Source organism: Cimex lectularius, unplaced genomic scaffold (assembly GCF_000648675.2).
Source record: "Cimex lectularius strain Harlan isolate CLEC.00 unplaced genomic scaffold, Clec_2.1 scaffold229, whole genome shotgun sequence".
Classification (NCBI taxonomy): Eukaryota; Metazoa; Arthropoda; class Insecta; order Hemiptera; family Cimicidae; genus Cimex; species Cimex lectularius.
The window spans coordinates 216,042-240,817 of record NW_019392783.1 but is presented as its reverse complement, the minus strand read 5'-3'; the positions used below and the strand labels follow the sequence as shown (position 1 = coordinate 240,817).

The 24,776-nt window shown below is 35.8% G+C and overlaps 3 protein-coding genes across 3 annotated transcripts; all 3 read right to left on the bottom strand.

Moving 5' to 3' along the window:
* Positions 1 to 1,089: 1,089 nt before the first annotated feature.
* Positions 1,090 to 5,289, bottom strand: LOC106669558 (kelch-like protein 35). Its single transcript, XM_014399099.2, has 6 exons — positions 4,905 to 5,289; positions 2,177 to 2,297; positions 1,977 to 2,119; positions 1,714 to 1,918; positions 1,490 to 1,652; positions 1,090 to 1,415 (listed from the first exon to the last, which is right to left on the bottom strand). Exons 1-6 carry the CDS (start codon positions 4,922 to 4,924, stop codon positions 1,111 to 1,113), a joined length of 957 nt encoding a protein of 318 aa, XP_014254585.1. The 5' UTR covers positions 4,925 to 5,289; the 3' UTR covers positions 1,090 to 1,110.
* Positions 5,290 to 7,711: 2,422 nt separating this feature from the next.
* On the bottom strand, positions 7,712 to 14,455 carry LOC106669552. Its single transcript, XM_014399088.2, has 6 exons — positions 14,168 to 14,455; positions 9,575 to 9,695; positions 9,355 to 9,509; positions 9,083 to 9,287; positions 8,875 to 9,031; positions 7,712 to 8,802 (listed from the first exon to the last, which is right to left on the bottom strand). Exons 1-6 carry the CDS (start codon positions 14,185 to 14,187, stop codon positions 7,772 to 7,774), a joined length of 1,689 nt encoding a protein of 562 aa, XP_014254574.1. The 5' UTR covers positions 14,188 to 14,455; the 3' UTR covers positions 7,712 to 7,771.
* Positions 14,456 to 16,509: 2,054 nt separating this feature from the next.
* On the bottom strand, positions 16,510 to 21,913 carry LOC106669553 (BTB/POZ domain-containing protein 2-like). The gene is made up of 6 exons (XM_014399089.2): positions 21,707 to 21,913; positions 18,386 to 18,505; positions 18,184 to 18,326; positions 17,924 to 18,128; positions 17,408 to 17,573; positions 16,510 to 17,346 (listed from the first exon to the last, which is right to left on the bottom strand). Exons 2-6 carry the CDS (start codon positions 18,497 to 18,499, stop codon positions 16,643 to 16,645), a joined length of 1,332 nt encoding a protein of 443 aa, XP_014254575.1. The 5' UTR covers positions 18,500 to 18,505; positions 21,707 to 21,913; the 3' UTR covers positions 16,510 to 16,642.
* Positions 21,914 to 24,776: the final 2,863 nt, after the last annotated feature.

Here is a 24,776-nt window from a genome sequence, read left to right as displayed (position 1 = left end):
CCGTTGAATCGACTATGACAACAAATACATTCCCTCAAATAAAGAAGAAATTATCACTGAATTGACTAATATTTAAAACCACTAATAAAATGACATAACACAATACCAACAACCAAAAACTAACTACGATATAATTTCCATTACTACACAATACATTACCATAAACCTGAACTACTATCAAATTTACTATTGTTACAACTTCATGATCAGCAACTATAACTTAACCTACCAATAAATTATTGGAAGTAATTCTGTAAGTCCTGCCAAAAAGTAACAGGATTAAATTGACTTTTATTACAAATACAACAGCACAAACCTGAATTAGCTACTAATAAATTAACCAATACTGCGAACTATTAACCAAACATTAAGTAACTTCCATTGAATTGTTATTACTACCAAAATATTACCACAAACTAGAAAACAACAATTTGACTAGTAAGTAAAATTTATGACCACCAACCAAGAAGTAAGTACTCTTGAATTGTCTATAGCTAGTAATAATCGACTATTAATACAAATGGATAGCCACCAATCAAGAAGTAATTACAATTGAATTAACACACATAACCCATGAACACATAACAGACGAACACAAAACTCAAGAACACAGATCACATACACAAACACACATACACAGATTTTGGTTCAGTCACTCTTTCACGTTAGTTACAAGCTGGTACTTACACAGTACGACAATTAAATGATGATTTTCGAATCATTAAGATCAATATGACTTGCAACATATTGGCATTGTTTTCTTACAGTAGCAACTTTAAAACGTTCAAACACACAGGAACACACTTGAGTATTCAGGCGAGCCATACACACCCGCGCTCGCACAGAGAGAGAGAGAGAGAGAGAGAGAGAGAGAGAGAGAGAGAGAGAGAGAAAGAGAGAGAGAGAGTGAGAGGGAGAGTCACACTCGCATTCACGCACGCAGAAATACATAAACACACAAACAAGAACAGACACAAATACAATCGCGCTCGCGCAGGCACACAACGTTCACGCACTCAGTTCATTAAGTAAACAACCATATTTCGCCCGTTCCTATCACATTCAATCTTATTTTAAACTATCAGAGTATTAACTGTCGGTGAACACGTTTTATTTCTTGCTGGTGTTGCTTCCTCTGGCCGAAAGAACCGCCGACTCTTTGGATATTTTTGGCGTCTGCATTTTCGAACCCGTTTTCTCCGCCCCTCCTTCGACATATTGTCGTATCGTCTTGTTGAAATTGTCGGGATAATCCAGATGGCAGTTTTCGTCCGCGACGATATGACCGAGAACGGCCAACGACTGGTTTTTCGTCAGCATGCCCGATTTGACAGGGCCAGCGACAAACTCGTCACCGGAGAAGTTGAGGAAGCAGAACTTCGTAACGAGACAATCGTACATTTTCCCTTTTAGGCCTGTGAAGTAATTCAAAAGACAAATAAACAAAATTTATTCTTATTTGGAGAAAATTAAAGAAAGTAAAATTTACAGTCGTTATCGCTGCATGTATTAACCCATTTATGAATCAACCGAAACAATTCTGGCTCTTTTATGCTTAATTTTGGCTGTTCGAGTACAAGTACGATCCATTCCATCTTCCAAGTATGCATGTTGTTCTCGTTCAGCACGCTGGCCGTATTGTTCTGAATCAACTGAAAAAAATAAAAAATATAAATTTCTTAGATACTTGGCTAATTGTTACCCAAAACAAACCTCGTTACATCGCTGCTTCAAATCATCTAATTTGTACATGTCCGCATACTCACAACACTCCATGACGTTGTCAACTGTCAAATTTTCATCGACATATTTGGCACATTCCAATTTCAAATCCAAAACGTTAAATTTGTCGGCTATTTTATGCAAAGCGATAGCATTTTTAGTTGAAGACAACTGGAACTTTTTACAGTAGACGTATCTGCAGAAGGAAACCGCTTGTTAGATTTTTTCGCGTGACAAATTAATAATATAAGTACTCCAAAAATTGCGCGAAAGCTTCGGCGTTCACGTTGACCAGCATTAATATGGCATCGCCTGGATTCCGGAAAACCGGTGCCTTCAACATCGTGTCGAACACTTCACTCGACATGCTCAAAACGAATCGATGCGCCTTGAAGCTCTTTAAAAAAATTTTAAAACAACAAAATCGAAATATTGAAATATTTTAGTGTAAAACCTTTTCGTTTTTGTCTTCACATATTTTAATGGTGATGTCAGTGCCATATCCACACCTGTAAATGTGGGTTAGTTTTTCCTCCCATGTTTTATTGATGTTTCTCCAATCTTCCGTGACGGATCTGCAATTCGTGTCCCAGAAAACGTTTATAAATCAAAACAAAGAGGGTTATTCTTTCAGTTATCTTTTAAAAATAATAAATCTTTTTTGTATTTACAATTCTATCACTTGTATTGCAGGTTGTTGAACAATATACTGCAGCAAGGAATTTTCTAGATTAGCAGTTTGCGATCATGACATCAGTCCTCTTCAGTGTTAATTACATTTGTATATCCAGTGGACTTCCCAACAATGTGGACACGTAGAAAATTCCATGTTGCAGTATATTGTTTAACAACCTACATTACAGGTGATATTCTTTCAAATCGTTGATTGCTTGTGTGTATATTTTATATTTGGGTCGATTTAGTTTTCTATCTGAAGGAAATCGCCATTTTCCTTATTGTGGTATTTAGTGACCGTTAGTTAATGATTATTTGGAGACGTAGGTTTTAGAAAAACGTTTTCTTCCTTTTTTTAAAAAGATAGTTCCTACTCACCGTAAGTACTATCTTTTTAAAAAAAGGATCGAACACCACACTCACTCCATCAATCATCATTTCTATAAACATTTTCTTTATAATACCAACGTTTCGATCTTTAATGAGATCATCTTCAGGGCCAGGGATTTGTAAACGTTGTTTAAATTTAACAAATACATATAGGATGTTGAAAAGAGTGAATTTATACAAGGCAAAAGTTTTTTTGGTATTCAATGAAAGTATATGTGAGTAAAAATATTTTGATGGAATATTTAAAAAAATTGCATAAATTCACTTTTTTTCACATCAGTATTTGTTAACACAGCATTTGTTAAATTTAAACAATGTTTGTAAATCCCAGGCCCTGAAGATGATCTCAATGAAGATCGAAACGTTGGCACGATAAAGAAAATGTTTTTCTGAAACGTACGCCACACCAGACCGCATCTCACGATTTCCGAATAATTTTAATTTAATTTTATTAATGATATTGGCGTAGCTGCGACTGAGTTTACATGTGTCTGTTCTATAATTTGATGCTGTGTTTATCTCGGTTGATTTAAACCATTTCTAAAAAGTTACGTTTATGTTTGTTTTGTTCTATAACATACCTGAAACTAATTGAAGTGCCATATTATGGTTTATATACGTTGGAACCTTTTTTATTCTTTGATATATTTATTGCAAACTGTAACCTTACATACATTTTTTCAATTAATTAATATTTACGTAAGGTACTGGTTGAGATAAAAAAGTTAGTGCCACGAGCGGGATTCGAACCCACGACCTTCGGCTAAATGCTGCTCTACCACGAAATATCGTGACTTCGATCCACTCGGTCACCAATTTCCCATCTCAATCCCACCCCTCGAATTTTCCCTCTTTTTTGCCATTTTTCGTAATGGAAATAATGGACTTATATACATTATTTAAAAAGCTGGATTTACAAATGGACATCTATCTTGATGTCTTGGGGGAGTTAACCACTATTGTTCGCCCAACTATATGCGAGGAATAATCTCCGTACGGTAGGTCGCGAGGCTATCTGTTCATTCGTCTGATAACAGTTAGTTGTTACTGGGAAAGGATTAGACAATTAGATCGGGGTAAAAGGAGAGTTTATTGTGGAAAGTGGAAAATGTTTTCGGGATTATTTTTGCACGAGAGGGATTTTGAAATCATTGTGAAGGTTGATGTTGGAAAAGTAGTAAGGGCACTAACTATGGTTCTGTTGACTTTGGATTGGAAGGACGGATTCATTGGACGTCGGAAGGTTTAGTGCCTTCCAGACTAGAACGGTGCCCCCACAGTTCTAGTCCGTACGTCCAGAATGGTTTTTGCATTGTCTTGTAGATTGTCAGTTCGTTGCAGGACAAGATGACATCGAAACAAAAACGGAACGGCCCCTTCGGAACCCTGACTCAACTGGTTTTAAGGAAATAAACGATAATAAATAGAGGGAAAGTAGAACTTGTTGCTGCTGGATGTGAATTCACCTCGTCTTATTTGAATAATACAAAAATTTTTACATAATTATTTTACCCTTTTTGGTCTCTTTTAACTTATAAGGTTCTTGTAAATATAAAAAAATCACCAACTTTGGCACGCCCACCAAAAATATAAAAATAAAATTTATATGATAGTGACCAGGTTCCATAAAAAGCACAGACCCAGGTAGAACGCAAGCACTATCTTATCGGCTACATAAGATCAAATTGATATATAATTCTTTAAAAAAAGTTCCATGATTTTAGAGTTATTTTTGCAGATACAATGTACCGAGCACGGTAGGAATTGCGTTGTGGCTCATCCTAAACCTAAACGAAATATTTCTTTGTACGGTTCCTCGACGAAATAATTTTATCAGGTTATCCTAGATATCCGTCCCTTCGTGTCTTCAAATTGTATTGCTTGTTAAATAATTTTTACCGAAGTTTAAAATTAAAAGAAGTTTATAAAAACACATGTAGTTATCTCAGGTTTTCCTTTGACATTGTTATCATTAGCAACATTTTTTAAAAACTGAAGTATGAAAATATGAACGTTCTTTTATAACTATACTGTAAGACTACTATAAGACTACAAATCAGGAATTGTATAACATAAATAATCTACAAACAGGTGAAGTACGTTAACTTTTTGCTTACCCTGCTCGCGGTTTTGCCATTTGTTTTTTCGAATTTTTTTTTAACAATCTTCCTATGCGAAATTTTTACATTATATTTTTACAAACTAGTTAAATTTTTTGCCGAAACTGCTAAAACGGTTTGTTGATGATTTCAAAGAAACGTGGTTTTTAACCGATAAAATTAATCAGCTTTTTTTAAACACTAGACATCTAGTTGAATCGTTGTTTTAAGTCTTCTAATCATCGATTTGTACGGATTTTGGGCCAAGGAACTTATTTTTAAACTATTCGGAGGTTTAGTTTCTACACATCCAAGTTGGATTTACCAGTTGCTACTTTAGACATTTTCTTGATGTTGAAGGAGTAAAACAGAAAAAACTCTAAAAAAAATGTTAGATGGACATAACGAAGTTTTCAACAAAAAATAACAAAAGGCTTTCCTGTAGTTTCACAAAGAAATGTTTATCTTGCATTTATCATGTTTATCTTAAATAACAATGCATATGACTTTAAACAAAATATTAAACTACTTGTTAATAAAAAGTCTTTAGAATTAACAGAATTAAATTTTAAATACGTTGAAAAAAAGAAATAAAACTATTTAAACTAACTCATATGAAACGCATTTAAAAAGCTTGTCAACAGAGGATAAGGGGCGTCGGTGGCCGCAACGGTTAAGGCGTTGACACGCGCTCATCACTGTAAGGTAAAGGTCCCGGGTTCGAATCCAGCGGCCCTGCATTCGAACCCGACATACTTACAAATGGGCTTTTTTTCAAAAACACCGGCACCTCGAGGATTGATATAACCTCTGCTGTTGCGAACGCTCGTAAAAAAAGCAAAAAAAAAAAAAAAAACAGAGGATAGGAGCCTTAGGCGTAGTGCTGGACAAATCCTGGCGTCATAACATTTCTCAGCTCCTGTCAGGAATTGGATGGAACTTGGATCGTTTCCTATAAAGAAAAGCCCAAAGAATTTGCGAAACATCCCTCCGAGGTATTCAAACCTATTAATCGAACACAATCAATTTTTATCAGATTGTATATGACACCTATACCTCTTGATCTACCACCTAAACCAGTAACTCAATTCAATATCATCTGTTCATGATTTGATACAGCTGAAGTTTTTCAAGAACTTACCAAAAAGCCGACGTCTTTCTGACTTATTTATTTACCGCAATTTTGAGAACAACACACTTCCTCATAAATGGAAACTTTCTTACATTAAAATGATCCCAAAGCCTCATAAATATTTAAGCTCCCCATCATTTTATCTTCCTATTAGTTTGTTACCCATTCCGACACGCAGACCAAAACCCCTACTACGTTCATGTAGAAGTAGGTTGTTTGCTCTACCCGGCCACCTCCGCGAGCGTCAATAAAGCAGGGAACACACCCGATGCGACGCTACCTGACGCAAATCCAAAGTCCAATTTTCCGTAAGATTGTATTACCCCCGTGCACATCTGCCCGATGGTATGCAACGCTACCCTAATCAACGCCCTGCGATCACTGTCCAGATTTTCGTCGGGTAGCTTCGAGTACAGTCGAAGAGAAAAGAACCGACACTCGTATTTTTATTCAAACTACGTGTATTATTGTCGTTATATCAATTACAACATACTTATTTTAATATAAACCAAATTAACCGAGATCAAAAAGTCATTAGTTTTTATTTTTAAAAAGTAATTTTAATGGTTTGGTAGAAAATGATCAAAACACCGGAATACCATTTTTTGATATAATGAATTTAACTAACAATTTATTTCATGGTTTTGCTCATAAAATTACACCATTTTCGTAGGGTAGCGTCAGAACAGGACGCTCATATTTTTTGTAGTTTATTTCAAACTAAGTATATGTAAAACATTCCTATTTTAATGTAAACCAAATTAAACGAAATAAAAAATGCATAAGTTTTTATAAAAATTGTTTAATTATGATGGTTAGGAAGAAAATTTATCAAAACACCGGAATAACTTTAAGTCTAGCCAGTAGTTTTTTACAAGGTTTTGCTCAAAATCGTGCATTAGGAACAAAAGAGGCGTTGCGATTGTGTTACTGATTATTGTGATACACGCTGTGTGATGTGCACACCCTACCAAAACGTGACAAGGCTTCGGGTAGCATCAGGTATCGTCGCATAGCGTCGGATAGCGTTGCATCGGGTCTATTCCCAGCTTAAAGAACCTCCGAAGCAAAATCCGAAAACCTGTACGGGTTGCTTGTTGATGGGCATAAGGGGACAGTGTTTTGAGGAGGTGACCGGAACCTATAACCATGGCTTTGGACTTCGTAGGTTGTTCTTGTGTGCCCGTTCGTTTATGGAATTCAAGATCTTTCTGAATTAGGGGGGCTAAATGTAGGTCGGGAAGACGGAGGGAGGATGAATATGGGAGTAATCAGAGTCATCTCAGATCGGAAGGTGTTCGGATGTTATTATTTTTAAATTGGTTTAATTTTTATGATATGTCTTATATTATGAAAGAAGAATTATCTTTATAATATAATTATTCAGAAATCGTGAGATGCAGTCTGGTGTGATGTAGGTTTCAGAAAAACATTTTCTTTATCATGCCAACGTTTCGATCAAGATGATCTCAATAAAGATCGATACGTCGGCACGATAAAGAAAATGTTTTTCTGAAACCTACATCACACCAGACCGCATCTCACGATTTCCGAATAATTATCGATTAACGGTCACTAACCACCACACATTTATAAGTTAAAATGTCTAAATCATTATTTTTTAAAATACCAGTCTGCTTAAAGCAGAATTAAAGAAAGGGAATTCTATGCTAATAAACTTGTTTTTATCGTGTAAAATAATGTGGTTTTATTGTATGTGTTATTTCTTTTGTTTTAATCACAAGCTTTATGGTTATTTTTCTGGATAGTTGCGATTTGGACTTTTTTTCCTAACTTGCAGATGGGTAGCCGGTTTTGCAGAAGATCTGCCTGCCGATGCTTTATTTTTCGTGTTGTCACTTTGTGGGCCAGTCGGCTTTTTGAGAGTTTGAAGGTTCATCTGGTCATAACCTTTCTTCACTTCTTTAATTACTATTTTCCCCCTCGCTTTCGCCGGCTTGTTATCAGAATTTAGGTCTATCGACTTTGATAGTTCAGGTTTATCTTCTTGGCTGTTGATCGTGTTAGAACTAGATAGTTGACTTTCTACGATACTCGATAATGTAGGAGCGTGGACGACTTCGTCAAAATAATTTTTGGATTTTAACTCAGATTTGTTGCACTCTAAGACAGACATTCTTTTTTTGTTCAACTCGCCGAATGAAGTTTTTTTAATAAAGTTGTGAGCTCTTTCGAGATCGTCTTCAATGGTGCTTTGGCTAGGGAGTTTCTTCGGGAGAGGATCAGTCATCTGGTGAAAAGTTTGCAACGGTTTGCTTTCCGCGCCGGCCGGGCTCGTCAAATGCTTCCTATCCAGGGGTTTTTCTTGCTGATTAGTCTCGGAACTTTTGGTCGTCTGAGACGTCTGTTGAGCTTCATCGACTTTTTCCTTGCTTTTGTGCGAAATCGATTGTATCTTCAACCTCAGCGTTTCCGTTTTGTCGACAAGTTCTGTTCCGTTGCCTGTAGAACCTTGGCAAGTACTCGCTTGTATATCGGCTTTGGACTGTTTATCGCTTCCCTTCACTGGGTTGGGAGAGAGTTTGGGTAAAATCATCGCGCTTTCCTGCTGGCCGGTGATCCTCCTTTTCGTTTTTTTAAAACTGGACGGAAAAGGAAGGTGAAACTTCTTTTCTGAAACAATATGACCGATTATTGCGAGGGATTCGTCTTTTGAAATCATGCCGGTTTTCACAGGGCCTTCGAGAAATTCGTCAGCCGTCATGTTCAAAAAACAAAATTTGTGTATTAAAGTCTTCCATAAATAGTTGCGATGTACGGTATCTGAAAAAAAAAGAACAATCAAATATGCATATTATTTTACCAAATTAAATTGAGCTGAAAATTGCAACCCACTGTCCAGATCTCCGAAATAAGTGTTAATCCAAGTTTCTACCAATTTGAACAGCTCGATTTCAGTTATGCTGAGCTCCGGCTCGTCGAGGAGAGATTTGATCCATTCCAATTTCCATTTCGACATTTTCAAAACTTCAGCCGTGTTTATTCGAATTATCTGAAAAAAATATTTTTTTGACAAAAAAAAATTTAGTAAATTTTTACTTACGTTGCTACACTCCTCTCGCAGACTGTCGATGTTGTAATTAGTGGCAAATTCTTTCACCTCTAGAGCATTAGAGATGGCGACAGTATTCGAAATGAAGTGAAGACACATGCTGTTTAAATCCGTTATGCCGTATTGTTTCGAGAGTTTGTACAGCTCGTACGCGTCCGTGAAAGATTCAAGTTGGATTTTCCTCGTGTATAAAAATCTTTAAACAAAACTCCTCAAAAATGAATGGTTTTTTAAATTTAAAAGAAACAAAAATCAACAAATACCTCAAAAATAGCTTAAAAAACTGGGAATTCGTGTTTGGCAAGTTCAAGACAGTCATTTTAATTGCGGGGTCGAAAACACGGTTTCTCGAGTCTTGAAGAAGTTTTTCGAACAACACGCTTGACATGTTCAAAACAAACTGATGAGCTTTAAAATCCTGCGTAATGATAATTTGTTGAAAAAAGAAAATACAAATAACCAATTTTTTTGGTGAGTGCATACAGCGTATTTATCCCCTTCTCGGATCCTGAGGGCGACGTCGCATCCAAACTGATTTGAAATTATGAACTGCATTTTGTCCTCCCAGTTAGTATGGACCTCCCTCCAATCGCCGGGAGATGAGCTGCAAAGTCAATGTAAATATTCAATAAATAATAAGTTTATGGTAGTACAGCGGATAGCCGCCAGCCGGATAACCAACGTCCTGGCCATCTCCAGCTTGCAAAACTTGCGCTACATAAAACGTGGAAACCACTTAGGTTGTAGAAAATTGGGCTTTACGGTATGTGAAGCAATAATTGCTCATGATTATATTGTGACTGTCAGGTGTGGGAAGCTTCAACAGATTTGAAACGACAGAAAGAGTGCAATAGTTTTTCTCAGTTCTGGCTTCAGATCTCATTACATCGCTATATTGAGACGTTAACAGATTTGCTTATCCTTTTACTCTTCATTTTTTGTTCGTCCTGAAATCTCTTATGTCCCATAGTACGCGACTGGCATAAAGGTTATTTTTTTAATTTAATTTACGAGGGTTCACAACAACAAAGTCATATAAATCCTCGGGGTGCCGGTGTTTTTAAAAAAAGCCCATTTGTAAGTATGTCGGGTTCGAATGCAGGGCCGCTGGATTCGAACCCGGAACATTTACCTACCGGCGAACCCTAACCGCGGAATAAAGGTTAGGGACTTAGTAAAGAGCTTTGACGATTTGTCTGTCAATTTAAAAAATTGATTTTCGGTTACAAACGGCTTAAAAAATTAGCCATATTGTGATGATTAATTTTTGAACTAAAAAAGGAAAATAGGATGCAAAGATTTAAAACATTAAAGTTCCAATTCTGTCAAGAAACGATGTCAGGTTCATCCTTCAAGAAGTTGATCATTTCCCACATTTAATTTATTTTTAGTCAGTTGTTCTTATGTTCAAGTTTACAGTAAAAAGTATTTTTTTATTACTTTTATTATACCCTACTATACTTTAACTATTTACTACTTTTTTATTCCCCTAATAGAAGTTTCAAAATGTTAATGATAATGTTTTTACAGTTTGAAACAGAAAAATCACATTTTTAGCAATTAATCATAATTTATAGATTGATGATGATATTACAAAAATGATGTCGAAGTGTTTCATGCTCATTAGTTTGAGAAACTGTAGTTAACCGTTGGACAAAAACTGTGGAAACTCTTAAAATTTTATTTTCTTAGTGATTTCATATTTTCAAAAAACAGATGAATCTAATCGATTTTTCAATATTCTTTTCTTTGGTGTAACAAAATTTACTGTAGGATTAACAAATAATGAGATACGAGGGGCTTTATGGAAAAAGTTTCGAAAAGTTGAAGTAACCTGAAAAGCGAACTGTCTGGGATGCAATTCAGATTCAGACATCGTACAATGGGGATTTCTTAGTTCAATTTACATGTAGGATAACCTCCTGGAGAATTGACTTTTGTTCACGTGACACCTGTATATACAATTCTTATTGTCTTTATTATTCAAAAACCGTGAGATGCGGTCTGGTGTGAAGTAGGTTTTAGAAAAACATTTTGTTTATCGTGCCAACGTTTCGATCTTTATTGAGATCATCTTCAGGGCTTGGAATTCACAAACATTGTTTAAATTTAACAAATACATGTAGGATGTGGAAAAAATTGAATTTATACAATGCAAAAAAATATTTTTTATATTCAATCAAAGTATTTCTACTCACTCAAAGTGTTTGTTATCTGCGTATTGGTGCCATTCTTGCTGTCGTGTTGAGATTATGTTTTATGTTTATATACGTTGGATTTTGAAGGGGTGGGGAAGGAAGTCGGTATAGAAAGACATTTTTGCATAAGGAGTCGGCTTCTTTGAGGTGAAAAGAGCCGACGATGGGAAATAAACCTTGGTAATGGTTAGGCAAGATTATCCTTTCAGGATTATATAGACGGGGGTAATTAGGAAAAGGAAAGCTAAATTGTAGAAAAATTAGACTATGTAAAAATGTTGGTATATGATGAATGTTTTATATGTTGTATTATATATTTTGTGTGATGTGATGATATATGTATGTTATCGATATTGAATTTGATTAATGATATTGGCGTAGCTGCGACTGAGTTTATATGTATCTGTTCTGTAATTTATGCTGTGTTTATCTCTGTTGATATAAACCATTTCTAAAAAATTGCGTTTATATTTGTTTTGTTCTGTGTGTAATATTTTTTGATTGTTGAAGTCGAAATTGTGTTTATGTTCAGATTGGTGGGTAGGAGTGCTGCAGGATTTTGCTTGGGTTTTTGCAATCATAGATATGTTGCTTAACTCTCTTATCCAGAACTCTCTTACAAAAAATATTTTTTTGCATTGCGTGCATTGTGTCACTTTTTCCCACATCCTACATCTATTTGCTAAATATAAATAATGTTTGTAAATTCCAGGCCCTGAAGATGATCTCAATAAAGATCGAAACGTTAGAACGATAAAGAAAATGTTTTTGTGAAAACTACATCACACCAGACCGCATCTCACGATTTCTGAATAATCATTTACTAACGGTCACTGATCACCACAACTTGTCTTTATATTAATACAAAATTTAGAATTATTTTTTTTTGTAGTATTTTTTAGATGTTCAAAATTGAGATATTTTGTATATTACAGTAGTATATTAAAATGTACTTGCTCATTGTACTTCTTTCGTCATACTTTTGTCGTCAGATAGAGTTTGGTCTTGTTAGTTTGTAGTAAGAGTCAATTTAACTGCAATTAGGGTTAGTCGTTATTGTAATTCAGTCAATTCAAATGAAGTTAAAGCTTTGTTGTAAGAGTGATAGCCAAGTAATTCAACGGTATTTCAATCTTCTTAAAATAGATTTCTGTAAAAATACAAAAATATATAATTTAGAAGTACTTCTCTCTTTGTTGACTGCAACTTCGTTCTAAATTTCGGTTAAGGATGATTTAATCCAATATCCTTTTAGTAATAGTCAATTGAACTTCGATTTGCTTTGGCGGCAATTTACCTTCAATTATAATCGATTTAGAAACAGTAACTACTTTGTTTTCTCGTCAGGTAATTCAGCGATATTTCAGTCTTTTTGGTGCTGCTCTGTTTACAAAAATGTTTGATTTTGATGTATTTATGTCCTTGTTCGCTGTAACTTCGTCGTAATTATTCGATTCTGTCAATGTCTTTGTAGTAATACTCAATTGTTACGAAGTAATGTATATGTTTTATACATGCAATCCGGATATATAAAAAAGTTGTGTTTGTCATAACTGTCACTAACAGGTATCAGGTATGCGGTTTTTTGGGTTTTAGGTGCCGTATTTACTTTTTTTAATTGTTTTTTAGTCGACTGCAATTTTGTTGAAAATTTCGGTTCAAAATAGTTAATCCAGTCTAATTCGATATCTTCAATGAAATGGCCAATTGACAGGACGATGCAAAATTCGTTCTGTCGTAATAGTGACTGCAATTCTGCGGAATATCAGTTTTGTGGAGCTGCTGTGTTTGCAAAAGTATGTAATTTAGAAGGATTCCTCTTTTTATTGATCGCATAATGTCATTATTTTCAATTCCGAATAGTTAGATCAATTTCATTCGATATCTTCCTAGTAAAAATCCATTCACACGAGGGTTAAAAAAATGTTTTTATCATAATAGTGACGTCCAGGTAAATGAAATTGAAATACTGCGGTACAATCGTTTTTGGTGCTGTGTCTGCAGACATATTTGTTTTACTGATATTTTTGTCTTTCTTTGCTGCAACTTTGTCAACAATGTGTGGTGTTTAGTGACCGTTAGTTAATGGTTATTTGAAGATCGTGAGAGGCACTCTCAACACGACACATAAGAATGACGTAATTTCGCAAAAAACAAACACTTTGAGCACTCAAGATGATTTCAATAGAGATCGAAACGTTGGCACGATAAAGAAAATGTTTTTCTAAAACCTACGTCACACCAGACTGCATCTCACGATCTTCAAACAATCTTTGTCAACAATAGTTATTGGTCTCCTTATTCTTGCTGTAATAGTCCATTTTAGAGTGTTTGTAGTAGACGTTGTTGTCGTAAGGCTGAGTACCAGATAATTCTGTGCTATATCGCTATTAACAATTCAGGTAGAGTTAGGTCTATTAATTGATATCGTTGTAGTAATAGACAATTCGGTGTAGTAAAACGTGTTGCAGTGTCTGCGAAACTCTTAACTCAGAAGTAGTTTTATCTTTGTTGGTATGTTACTATGTGTTTGTCGTCATTATCAATTCAGATGTAGTTATCCCTATTGTCAATGTTTTTGTAGTAATAGACAAATCGGATGTAATTAGACTTTTGTTAGTTTACATTAAGATTTAATGGTTTTTCGTATGAGAAAGCATTTTCGCCGTCACATACATTGTTTTAAGTTTATCGTTCGTTGATAAATTTTTGTATTAAAAATATTTTTTAAATCTGAACAATAAATGTTTAAATGCGCCTTTCAATAATGATTTGTTGTGTAAATGCTGCGTGATTTATTTTTACCATATGATTTTTCATCCCGGGAACAATCCGTGGGAAATATTTGTTTTACGATATTGAACTTATTTCATCTTACCTTACTTTGGCAGCAGACATCTTAAACGGTCCCAAAAGAAATTTTGTATAGTGAATCCATAAACTGTAAAATTTTAATTTCGTGCTGTGTTACGGCTAGAGTACTTGGTGTTTGTGTTGAACTTGAACATAGTGTTTTTAACAATTGATCGTATTGACAAAACATTTGTGCTTTGCCAACGGAAAACAATACAAGAAAACAGTGTTAGTTCAGTGGCCTTAAGTTTGGAAAATTAATACTCTTTAGAAATAAATTGAAGGTTTATCAAAAGAACAATAAAGAAACTTTTTATTTGTAGTTATATTTTTTAAAATTTCACTTTGTTGTTAGTTTATTAGTTTCTACAACGGATCCATCAGCTGTAGGAAATTTCGTATAAACATTCCTCGGGGCCGATAAAAGTGCGTGTTTTTGTTAGGAATTCTGGTTTTGGAAAGATTGAATAGGAGACAAGGCGATGCGTTAAAGGGCCCATGCCCCTCTCATCTGTTCACAGCGTAACAGTCTGCAAACCTTTTTTTGTTAAAATTCTAATCACAGCTCCTTCACCCGCTATCAACGCCTGTCTGTTTAACGGAAAAGGGCAGACTTCTTTCAATGTAGAATCGAGATCCATGGCACAAAGGGGATGGAAAAAAGGACTGTCCATGAAATATGAATGTTATATATCACTAGAGCTCCTGGTAGATTTCTGATGTGAACTTTAAAAAATTCTTTAACAAAAACTAATAATATGAAGAATCCAATAAATAAAAATGTTACCACTTATAACCACTTTAATTTACCTAGGCTCTCCTCTCATTTCATAACTATTTCTCCATCTCCCTCAACATATTATATAATTAAGGGTCGGTGGGATACTCAATATTGCGCAATCGATCATCTCACTCTACACATTTACGCTAATAAATACATTATATCTATAAGACGAGACATCTATAAAGTACTAGTAAAAGCATTATGTCTGAACTCGTTCGGCTTCGGTTTTTTACATCATTTCAATCAGGATTTCACCGATATTCAGTCTGGCAAAGCATAGACTTTCACAACCTCACGCCACCGACAAAAGCCGGACGGTGAGTTATGTGCTCGCCGTTTTCGTTTATCACATATTCAAATTAGTCTTGTGAATAAACGACTTTGCTAATGATATTCGCCACCTGACTGGATGGCGAGCACGTTTGATGGCCATCCAGGGCATGTAGACGGCTTTTTTCACTGATTGTTGATTTTGGTACTGCGAACAACCAAAACTGCTTCTTTTTCGTCAGGCATCAGTCCATCTTTGGCGCATCGGGTTAATGCCAGTACCAGCGATTGTTTGTCTGCTTTTTGCAAATCCGCTTTTTCTATCAATACAGTTGCTAGCCCCGAGGATTCATTGGACACATCCCCGATCCTACCAAATATATTTTTAAAAGAATACTATTAGAATTACGAGACCTCCTAGGAGGCGTCTGGCCCCTCTCGAAGGACCAGAGAGAGTCACCCTCATTGGTGCCTGAGCGACTCCGAGGCTCTGATCGGGCGCCATCGACTCCTTTGGTCATTTCGGTGCCCTTACGTTCCCTAAAACTAGGCATTCTCACACTCACTCCGATACGCAATAATAAATACTCCTAAATACAAACCCAATCACACATGCATATCCTCTGTCTAGAATCCGGGTCGGGGGGTACTCGATATTCCGCCCCGACCCGGCTTGACGGAGCAGCGGTGGAGCCTTGAGATGATATGCTGCACAGCCGCCCAGCGTACCCCTACTCTAACATAACTTCACCTAAACTTTAACCTATGAAATAAATACCCCAGTATATACAACCCATTATCGAAATATCTCTCAAAAACCTAAAAAATTTTCTTTAAACTCGCTGCCATGCTCGAGAATTCTCCTATAGTCCCGCGGTATTCCATTTCGGTCTCGATACGGGGGGATCAATAAGTGCGATACCGTGAGTCTGTTATCTTGGCATGCTAGGCACCTAGGTAGACTAGCGCCGACGAACAGGTACCCATGAGTCGCACGTGTGTGACCGATCCGCAGTCGGGCCAGGACAACCCTTTCCCTTCGGATATCCCCTCCGGGTTCCACCGGTTGACCGTCGGCTTGACTTGACGGACACCAGCGCGTCAGTTGAGTCGGCCCAACGACGCTTCGACTTCAAAATGTAAAACAATACTGACAACGAAAATACCGCTCGGCAGAAATAACGAGATAAATCTGATGAAGATGATTCGGTAGGACACATCTGGTATTGATAATATTTTATGTGCTACATTAAATCAAATATAAAATATCGTAAGGTTAATTAATTATATAAATTTTTTGGTAAGTGATTGTATTGTGTTACATTTACATTCCTAGTTTATATATGTATTGACTTTTCCAATTTCCAATTATTGTTTTGTACGATATATTTTTCAGCGAGAGCGTATTTCTTAGGTACTTTATCTGAAACTCCCTTTTGGAAGTCGCTATTTCTTTGTCACCGTGAGGGCTTGCTTTCCTTTTGCACCTTTGGCTAAAACTGGCTGCAATAGTTTCTCTAGTGTTGCCAGATCCGCGGAAGGGTTAGAGTTAGTCGAACCTTTTGATGTCTTTTGCGCTCCTACTTTCTCGGTCCTGGAAGTGGTTGTTCTTGGAGGTGATGCAATGAGTTTGTCATCAGTGGGCAAAGAAGAGTGTTTCGAAACGGACTTTATTATAGATTTTGTAACTGAAGTTCTTTTTTGAGTCTGATTGCTAGATTTAGGCGATATGTTCGTTTTAGCTACATTTTTAACTTTGTCTTCTTCTTTCTCTTTCTTTACAGCTTTACAACCGGTTACAAATTGCACTTGCGGTTCCTTTTTTGCCATACCCAATGCGGATTTTGTTGTGATCGACGATAGAGTTCTGATAGGTTTTATAAAATCCTCTTCTAATTCGGAGATCGAACTCCTGCCCTTGTTCTCCGAAAGCGATTTCTTGGGTTCAGAGTAAATTTCTCGAATGTTCTGGTTGAATCCTTCTGGGTAAGGGACGTCGCATCGATCCGCGACAATATGGCCCAAAACAGCCAGGGACTCGTTTTTTTCCAATAAACCCGATGATAACGGACCGGTCGTGAACTCCTCAGCTGTCATACTCATAAAGCAAAACTTGGGCATTATGTACTCTCTCACTTTGTTTCTAAAACCTGGAACACATTCATTAGAAAAAAAAATTTAGAAACCAAAAATTAGGATAAAAACACTTGCTTAGGTCGTTGAGATTTTTTGATTTGATCCACTTTTCAACCAGATAGAACAGTTCTATTTCTCTTAATTGTAAATGGGGTTGTTCCAGTACGTCTATAATCGCTTCCATATTCCAGTTTGCTATGTTATCTTCGTTCATGATCAACTTGGTGTTTTTCCGAACCAACTACAAAATTAAAAATTAGTGCAAAAAAAAAGCTCTACGTGGGCATTTCATTTGTCCCCGAGAATCAAATAGATTACACGACATTTGAAAATTGCAAAAAGGAGGGAAAATTCAAAAGGTGGGGAAGTTAGTGCCCGAGTGGATCGAAGTCACGATAGGTCAAGTGATAGAGTAGCGGCGTATCTACCCGAAGGTCGTGGGTTCGAATCCCGCTCGTAACACTGGCTTTTTTTTATCTCAACTAAAAACTTGAATTAATTGAAAGATATTAATTGGTCAAGTGGACCACGAAAACTAGTGAATTTAAAAAATAGTTTTGATGAAAATTAAAATTCGACGTAAAAACTTACTTCACTGCATCTAGACTTTAAATATTTTAAGTTGTACATTCTGGCAAATTCAGCACATTCCATGTAAGTATGGTAGTTTAGATTTCTCTCGACGTACTCTAAGCATATTTTCGTCAGCTCCGCTACGTTGAATTTGATCGAAACTTTGATCACATCGCTCGCCTCACGAATAGACTTGAGATGGATGTCTTTACAGTAAATAAACCTAGAACGTATGACACGATAAAATTTGAACCGTTTCATATATAAATTATTTATACCTCAGGAATTGTTCGAAAGCTATGGGATTTGCTGCTGTTATGTTTAGGACAGCTTCACCCGGGACTCGTAGACACTCTGCTCGTAGTTCTTCTTCCAAAACATCGCTCGACATGCTCAATATAAGCTTGTGAGCGTTAAAACTCTGAAAATTACAATAGCTATTGTCATTTGGCTTATAAAAGGTTGTTTTTAATTGGATACCCTCGTCGCCTTGCCGTCGGACACTTTGACAGTCAGATCTGTCAAATAGTTATTGTCGAAAACATATTGCATTTTTTCATCCCATGAAAGATTTACTTTCCTCCAGTCATCCATTGTTATCTGAAAAAAATGCGGGTTTACGCATGAACAATTTGAACTCTGCTTATGTGGAATATTGCAATCAGAATTGTTTACAATTATCATTTTAATTATTACTTTCTAGAGGAAATGGAAAATTGGTAAATACTTTCAAGAAAAAAAAGGAGAACAATGCCAATTTCATAATCACAGCACTCCTTGAATCAAATTGACCTACATGGTCATTTTCAGTAATTAAAACTAATAAACCCTTTCATTTTAAGTAAAAATTAATTTATATTACCTATGCAGATATTGGTTGGATTTTGGTCTGCGAGTCGGTGAACGCATCACCTTCAGGGCTCAAATTGTTTGTTTTTCGTGTAGATGTATCATTCTTGTGTGTCGTGTTGAGAGTGCCAGAAACACAAGAATGACACATCTGCACGGAAAACAAACAATTTGAGCCCTGAAGATGATCTCAGTAAAGATGGAAACGTTGACATGATAAAGAAAATATTTTTCTAAAACCAGACAGCATCTCACGATCTCCAAATAATCATTGATTATCGGTCACTAAACACCACACATTTTTTAAAATATTTTTAAAAGACTAGTATAATTTGTTTTTACTTCCTTTTTAGGGATCGAATTGTTACAAGATTTCAGCAATTTTCTATGGACTTTTTTTTCAAGTTGATATTTTTTCGGTACAATTTTCTCAAATCCGATTAGTCTGTTACAACACTGGTGAAACTTTAATTTATTTAATGACTAGAAAATAGTTGAAAACCAGGCAGGTAACAATTGAATTTATTTTTTCATGCAGACCATATTGAGATACAGATTACGCTTTAATTTTTTGACAGAACCTTAAGTCGTGACGTACTTTAACTTTACTTTACGTACTTACTTTACTTTAACCTTATTCTATTAAATAAAGAAATTTAATTCTTTGCTCCTGTTGTTTGTTTAAATCAAAATGCTCTCTACGATTTTTTGTTTATTATTAATCTACAAAATTTAATGTAAAAAAATATCATCCCCATATGATCAAGATTTTTAGAAAAATTTACCATGAAATAGTTCGCACTTTCTGTCTAACATATTAAAATTAGTAATTAAAATTTTTCATATCAAGCAAATTTACTAGGAACTTTTACTTCTTCAAAGAGAGACCGAAAATTTGAAATTTTTTGGGGTATAATTTTCACAATATCCATTTGTTTTATTACAACCATTTTTGCTGTGCTAAAAGGATTTTAGAAATATGATTGATTTTTGGCAACAACCTACTACTAGTTACTATCTATTTTCACATCTATTTTTCCAAATTATTTCATTGTTTTATTAAATTTGTTTGTGTCTATTGTTCCTCAAATTAACGAAATAATCGTTTCTATATAATTTTTGGGAAAAGTTCACTATTTTTACCCATCTATTAGAACGAGCAGCTTTCTCACTAACTATTACTAGTAACAAGGGGAAGACCAGATTTGTGGGGCACGGATTTGGACCAAACTTTTATTAGTGATCTGATACTCCAAAATATCGGATGGTATCCGCCACTTCTTGTGATAGTTTCACAAAAAATTGAAAGTTGAGATTTTCATTTTTTTAAAAATATTTTTGTCTTTCTACTATCTGAAATCAACTTGGTGAATATGTCATTTTATAGCATGTTTTATTAGATTGCAATAAAAATATATCAAAGTTTATCAATAACAAAAAAGTTCCTAGAAACCAAATATTTATCAAGTAAATTAGGTCATAATTTTTTCATGAATGAAGCAGCCCTAAAGATCCCAAAATGTAAATTGTTCTTTGAATTTATATTTATCTAATTTTTGACCCCTTCAATTTTTCATATTTTTGAGAAGTCATTATCGGATTATCTGTTTGAAATGGCGATAATTCAAAAACGACTAAAATGATTTCAACGTCAAACAGACTTTTTGAAAGAAGTGGAATGTACTTAACAAGGTACTTTTTAACAACGTATGCACCATTAAAGTATGTAAGATATTTCTATTCAAAAATACTCAAAATAACTCGTTAAAAGTTAACCACGTTTTTTTCATGGAAACACAAGTTTGATGTAGTTTTAAAATGCGTTTGACTATTCCTTTTTAATTAGTTTAATTAGATGTTGAGAGAGTATGATAATTTTGCTCGACTGTTTTTTTATTAATGAATCTGTTAATTTTTCCCCTGAGCTAAGAGTACTTTATTGTCGGCAATTTTGAGCCATAAAAACGTTTGTAATGAAATAAAGTCAATCATTGTTGGTGACTTGGTGATGTGAGAGTCAGTTTGGAATCACAATGAAGGTAGTATTTTTAAAAAGTCTAGTTTTTCTCAGATTATTTTTGTAGAGATAATGCTTACTCAAATACTCAGTTGTAGTTTCTATGTAGTATTAGTCAATTAGAGGTTTTTAGGTTTTGGTAGCTGGCTTATCTTTTGTAGTAAGAAAATGGTCGATAAATTTGTTGGACATTTGTTGCAGTCAGTTTCTTGATAGTAATCAAGAATAGTCAATTCCTTAGTATCATTTCAATAAATCATTACTTTATGATATTGTGAAATGGACGCTTGTTTATTGAATTAAATTTATCTCTTATTGTTGTAGTGTAAATTCGTCTCATTGTTGATTATGCCTAGATTTTTGCACTAATTTTTGCACCAGTACATTAGTTTCGCAGTTTTACCCACGTGGAGTGTAAATGTTGCCTCATTGGCTGGTTATCTTGGTCACATTTTCTTTCATTATACTCCACAAACATCCCCGGAGTCTGTTCAGATGTGACTGAATAAAAGATAAGATTGGCTTGGATTATGACGGAACATAATCATAATAATAAGGTTTTGTGATGGCAGTTTTGCTTTGTCTCTGGAAATGTTGACTAAAAGAATCGTAAACAAATGACTGCAAGAACGTAGATAATGATCACTGTTTTTACTTTGATTTTTTGAATCTAAAAGTCAAAATTATCTTCTAGTTTATAACCTGATAAAAAGTTTAATAACTGTTCGAAAAAAGAAAATATTGCATCACATGTTCTCAAAAATGGAGAAGAGCTACAAGAGATTATTTACGTTCTATTTAACGTGTTTCCCGTTTTATTCCGTCCTCTGGCAAACTTTACATTAATGACGATGAAGTGTTTCGGTCAAGTGTTCACCGATTCTCCGACTTAACGACCGTCTTACTATTACTAAATATATACAGGTAATGCTTACCTTATTCAAAGTTTGAGAACGATATTAGTGAGAGATCGGAAATTGGAATGAAATGTTTGGAATGTCTTTCATGAGAATTTTCCCCCTGCACTTGAAGTCCGAATAAAACTTGTTGGTGTTACATGATTGCTTGAAATTAAAACAGTTTGATATTTTATATTTTTTGTTATTTCTTTACCAATTGTCCGAGTTCCATTTCGAGAATGAAAAAAGGGGGAAAAATCAAAATCAAATACTTGATTCATCTCTCGGCTTAGCTTCGCAGGAGAATATAGTTTAAAGCTTACGATTGGACCACAGCTTACAACTTAAAGGATATCGGACCTAATTTTAATTATTTATTTATGCGCTTGAACCACAAACCCTTGTAGTTGTGTGATAATAAATATATTCAATTTTAGTCAGATATACGCAAAAATGAATACAAATAGGTATATTTTATTAAAGAAAATGTTTAACAATTAATGATAATTACAAACCTAAAAACAAAAACAAATGTTTATAACAATCGCCGATTGTTTTCCTGGTAGGTATAAAAGTAAAATTGACAAAATAAAATATTAGTATCTTTATGTACTAAAGAACAAGGTAAAAACAAGTTATTTTATAATGGTTTCTTTTGATAAAGTATGGCAACTAATATAACAGTTTTTCGAATAAAAATCTTTCACAAAGTACAGCTGTTTTTTTACCGAATTTTAGTCATTAAGTATAATATTTTTGAATTTCAAATTAATAAATATAATTCTATATTTACCTCAGTTATCTATACTTCATCGACCCTGTTGGGGTCCTTCCGAGCGCTGTAAAACCTTACGGGCCCTCACAAGGGCCGGTATTGTACCCAGGAAGGTCCCAACTGTTCTGCCCTACCGGGAGGCCCTTCTCGTCTGCCTGAAAGGGGTCTTGTGCCGTAGAGCTATATAGAGAAGAGCCCTACTTTGATTGACTGCAGAGTGGAGGGCGAGAACATTCCATAAGTCGTAGTGGCATCTAGCGGTAACGTGTTATAGCTACAAGGGCCACTACATAGCTCTCCTAATGGGCGAGCCACTCAAAGCTTAAGACCGATGGTATCTTGTGGCGTGTCCTTTCAGTAAGTTACTCCCAGCCCCTAATTTGTTTTCCAGATCGGGGTCATAATCACGTCAGGGTCACCACTTTAGTGACTGGGAGTTTTGTGGCCCTGAAAAGGGCTGGTGTTGTGTAGTGAAGGCGTGACGATGAATCGAGGCCGAGACCGTGTGCGTGGCGCCGTTGGTGGTGGTCTGTGTCCATGAGTTAACCGTTGGCTGAGGTCCTGAGGCCGTGAGACTTCGTCGTGTCGACGAGTCTGCTGTCGTTGTTGCCGATGTCGGTTACATTAGTGATTGGTGAGATCCGTCGGGTTGACGAATCTGCTGTTACATTAGTGATGGTTGAGATCTCGTCGAGCTGAGGAGTCTCCTCCAGCGAGGCAGTGCCCCTACTTATATAGGGAAGAGCCCTACTCTGATTGGCTGCATCCATAAGTCGTAGTGGCATCTAGCGGTAACGTGTGGTAGCTAGAAGCGGCCACTACAGACCCTAACTTCGATTAGTTAAGTAGGCATAAGGGTGATGGAAGAATATAAAGTAACCCCCCTTTGGGAGGGTTTGGTTTTTAGGAACTGATTGATTGGGTGGTGAAATGACGTATCTGTTGATAGCACCCTGAACCCAATTTCGGTTGCTGAACGGATAAAGCCAAAGTCTGTCCCCTGGACTGCCAATACCCATGGTTGTTAATTCTCGAGATCTTCATTGTATAGTACAAAGCTGGATGGACTGCACGAAGAAGCTCAACTCTGTACACGTATATACATATGTATGTGCGTGTGCAGATTTGAACTTATATAAATCAGCAATCAGCAATCATTCCTAACACCTGATACGCGTCTTACCTGTCATACAAAAATCCTCAAGAAGCTTCTTATAAAAAGAATCCACCTTTGAAGAACAAAACATTATCCAATCTCACCAATTTTCCACCACACACACCACACCAATCCAACAATGTTACGGGGGAGGGGTGTTTTAATTGATGTGGCACAACCCTTTGACATGGTCTGTTATATGGCTTTGCTGAGGACGTTCCTTCTCCTATTTCCTTATGATCTGATTTAGTATATTGACTGCTACTTTGTCTTCTATCTTGTTACAGCGGAAGTCCCACATACCCTTCCATCATTTTTTCGCCTTATACTGTTGACCTCCCTACTTATCCCTACTCATTCATTCACACATTTCCTGATAATACTGCTGTCCTATTCTTCAATAAAGGTCCCTCCACTCACATCGCTCCCTAAAGGCTCACTTATTGAACATAGAATCTTTGCGAATAAAAATAAATGTAGACAAAAGCCAAAACATAACTTTTACCCTCCGATGTGAAAGAATTTCATCACTATAACTAAATCATATATCTATTCCTATAGCTCACTACCGTAGGTTACATCGTGCTGAATATCTACTTAAGACTGACTTGGAATCGACATACAGCCTAAAAAATCAGGAATTTCTATACGATAGCTCTCACGACTTGTTGACAAACGATCAGGAATGACGCTTCACAACAAACCACACATGTTCGAGACTATCGTTAAACCCATTTGGTCATACGGCATATCCGCGGGATTCAACCAAACATTCCAACCATTATCGCATCGAGAATCCCAATCCAAAATCCTCCAAAAAATGGTAAACTCTTCCTTATATGTATCTAATCATACAATTCACAATGACCCTAAAATTCCATTTGTGAATGATATCATGAAATCCCGATACACTAAATTCCACAAATCTCTTATATTACACCCAATTGGGCAGCGAAGCGTAGCACGTAGACCCTCATAGATGGGTCACAGGTGTGATTCTTCGCACCCTAGTGTCAAATGTAGTTTTATTTCCTAGTGTCCAGATTTTTTATAGTATAGTGGAACTATCTCAGCATTTCGTCATCTTCAAAAGCGAAATTTTCCCGAACTCATTGAATCTTCGATTATAGGAGGTTCGGTAGAACCAAGCTGTCAGTAGGAAATTTCGTTCCCAG

What these genes read in the sequence shown, in the direction of transcription:
- LOC106669553 (XM_014399089.2), bottom strand. Translation starts at nt 18,499, where the DNA reads ATGGATGACTGGAGGAAAGTAAATCTTTCATGGGATGAAAAAATGCAA. An exon ending in TAAAGTCTAGATGCAGTGAA is followed by an intron (nt 17,574 to 17,923) that starts GTAAGTTTTTAC and finishes TTAATTTTGTAG; the next exon opens with TTGGTTCGGAAAAACACCAA. An exon ending in AAAAAATCTCAACGACCTAA is followed by an intron (nt 17,347 to 17,407) that starts GCAAGTGTTTTT and finishes AATGTGTTCCAG; the next exon opens with GTTTTAGAAACAAAGTGAGA.
- LOC106669558 (XM_014399099.2), bottom strand. Translation starts at nt 4,924, where the DNA reads ATGGCAAAACCGCGAGCAGG. An exon ending in GTGAAGACAAAAACGAAAAG is followed by an intron (nt 2,120 to 2,176) that starts GTTTTACACTAA and finishes ATTTTTTTAAAG; the next exon opens with AGCTTCAAGGCGCATCGATT. An exon ending in GCTTTCGCGCAATTTTTGGA is followed by an intron (nt 1,919 to 1,976) that starts GTACTTATATTA and finishes TTCCTTCTGCAG; the next exon opens with ATACGTCTACTGTAAAAAGT.
- LOC106669552 (XM_014399088.2), bottom strand. Translation starts at nt 14,187, where the DNA reads ATGTCTGCTGCCAAAGTAAG. An exon ending in GAGAAGGGGATAAATACGCT is followed by an intron (nt 9,510 to 9,574) that starts GTATGCACTCAC and finishes ATCATTACGCAG; the next exon opens with GATTTTAAAGCTCATCAGTT. An exon ending in TGCGAGAGGAGTGTAGCAAC is followed by an intron (nt 9,032 to 9,082) that starts GTAAGTAAAAAT and finishes TATTTTTTTCAG; the next exon opens with ATAATTCGAATAAACACGGC.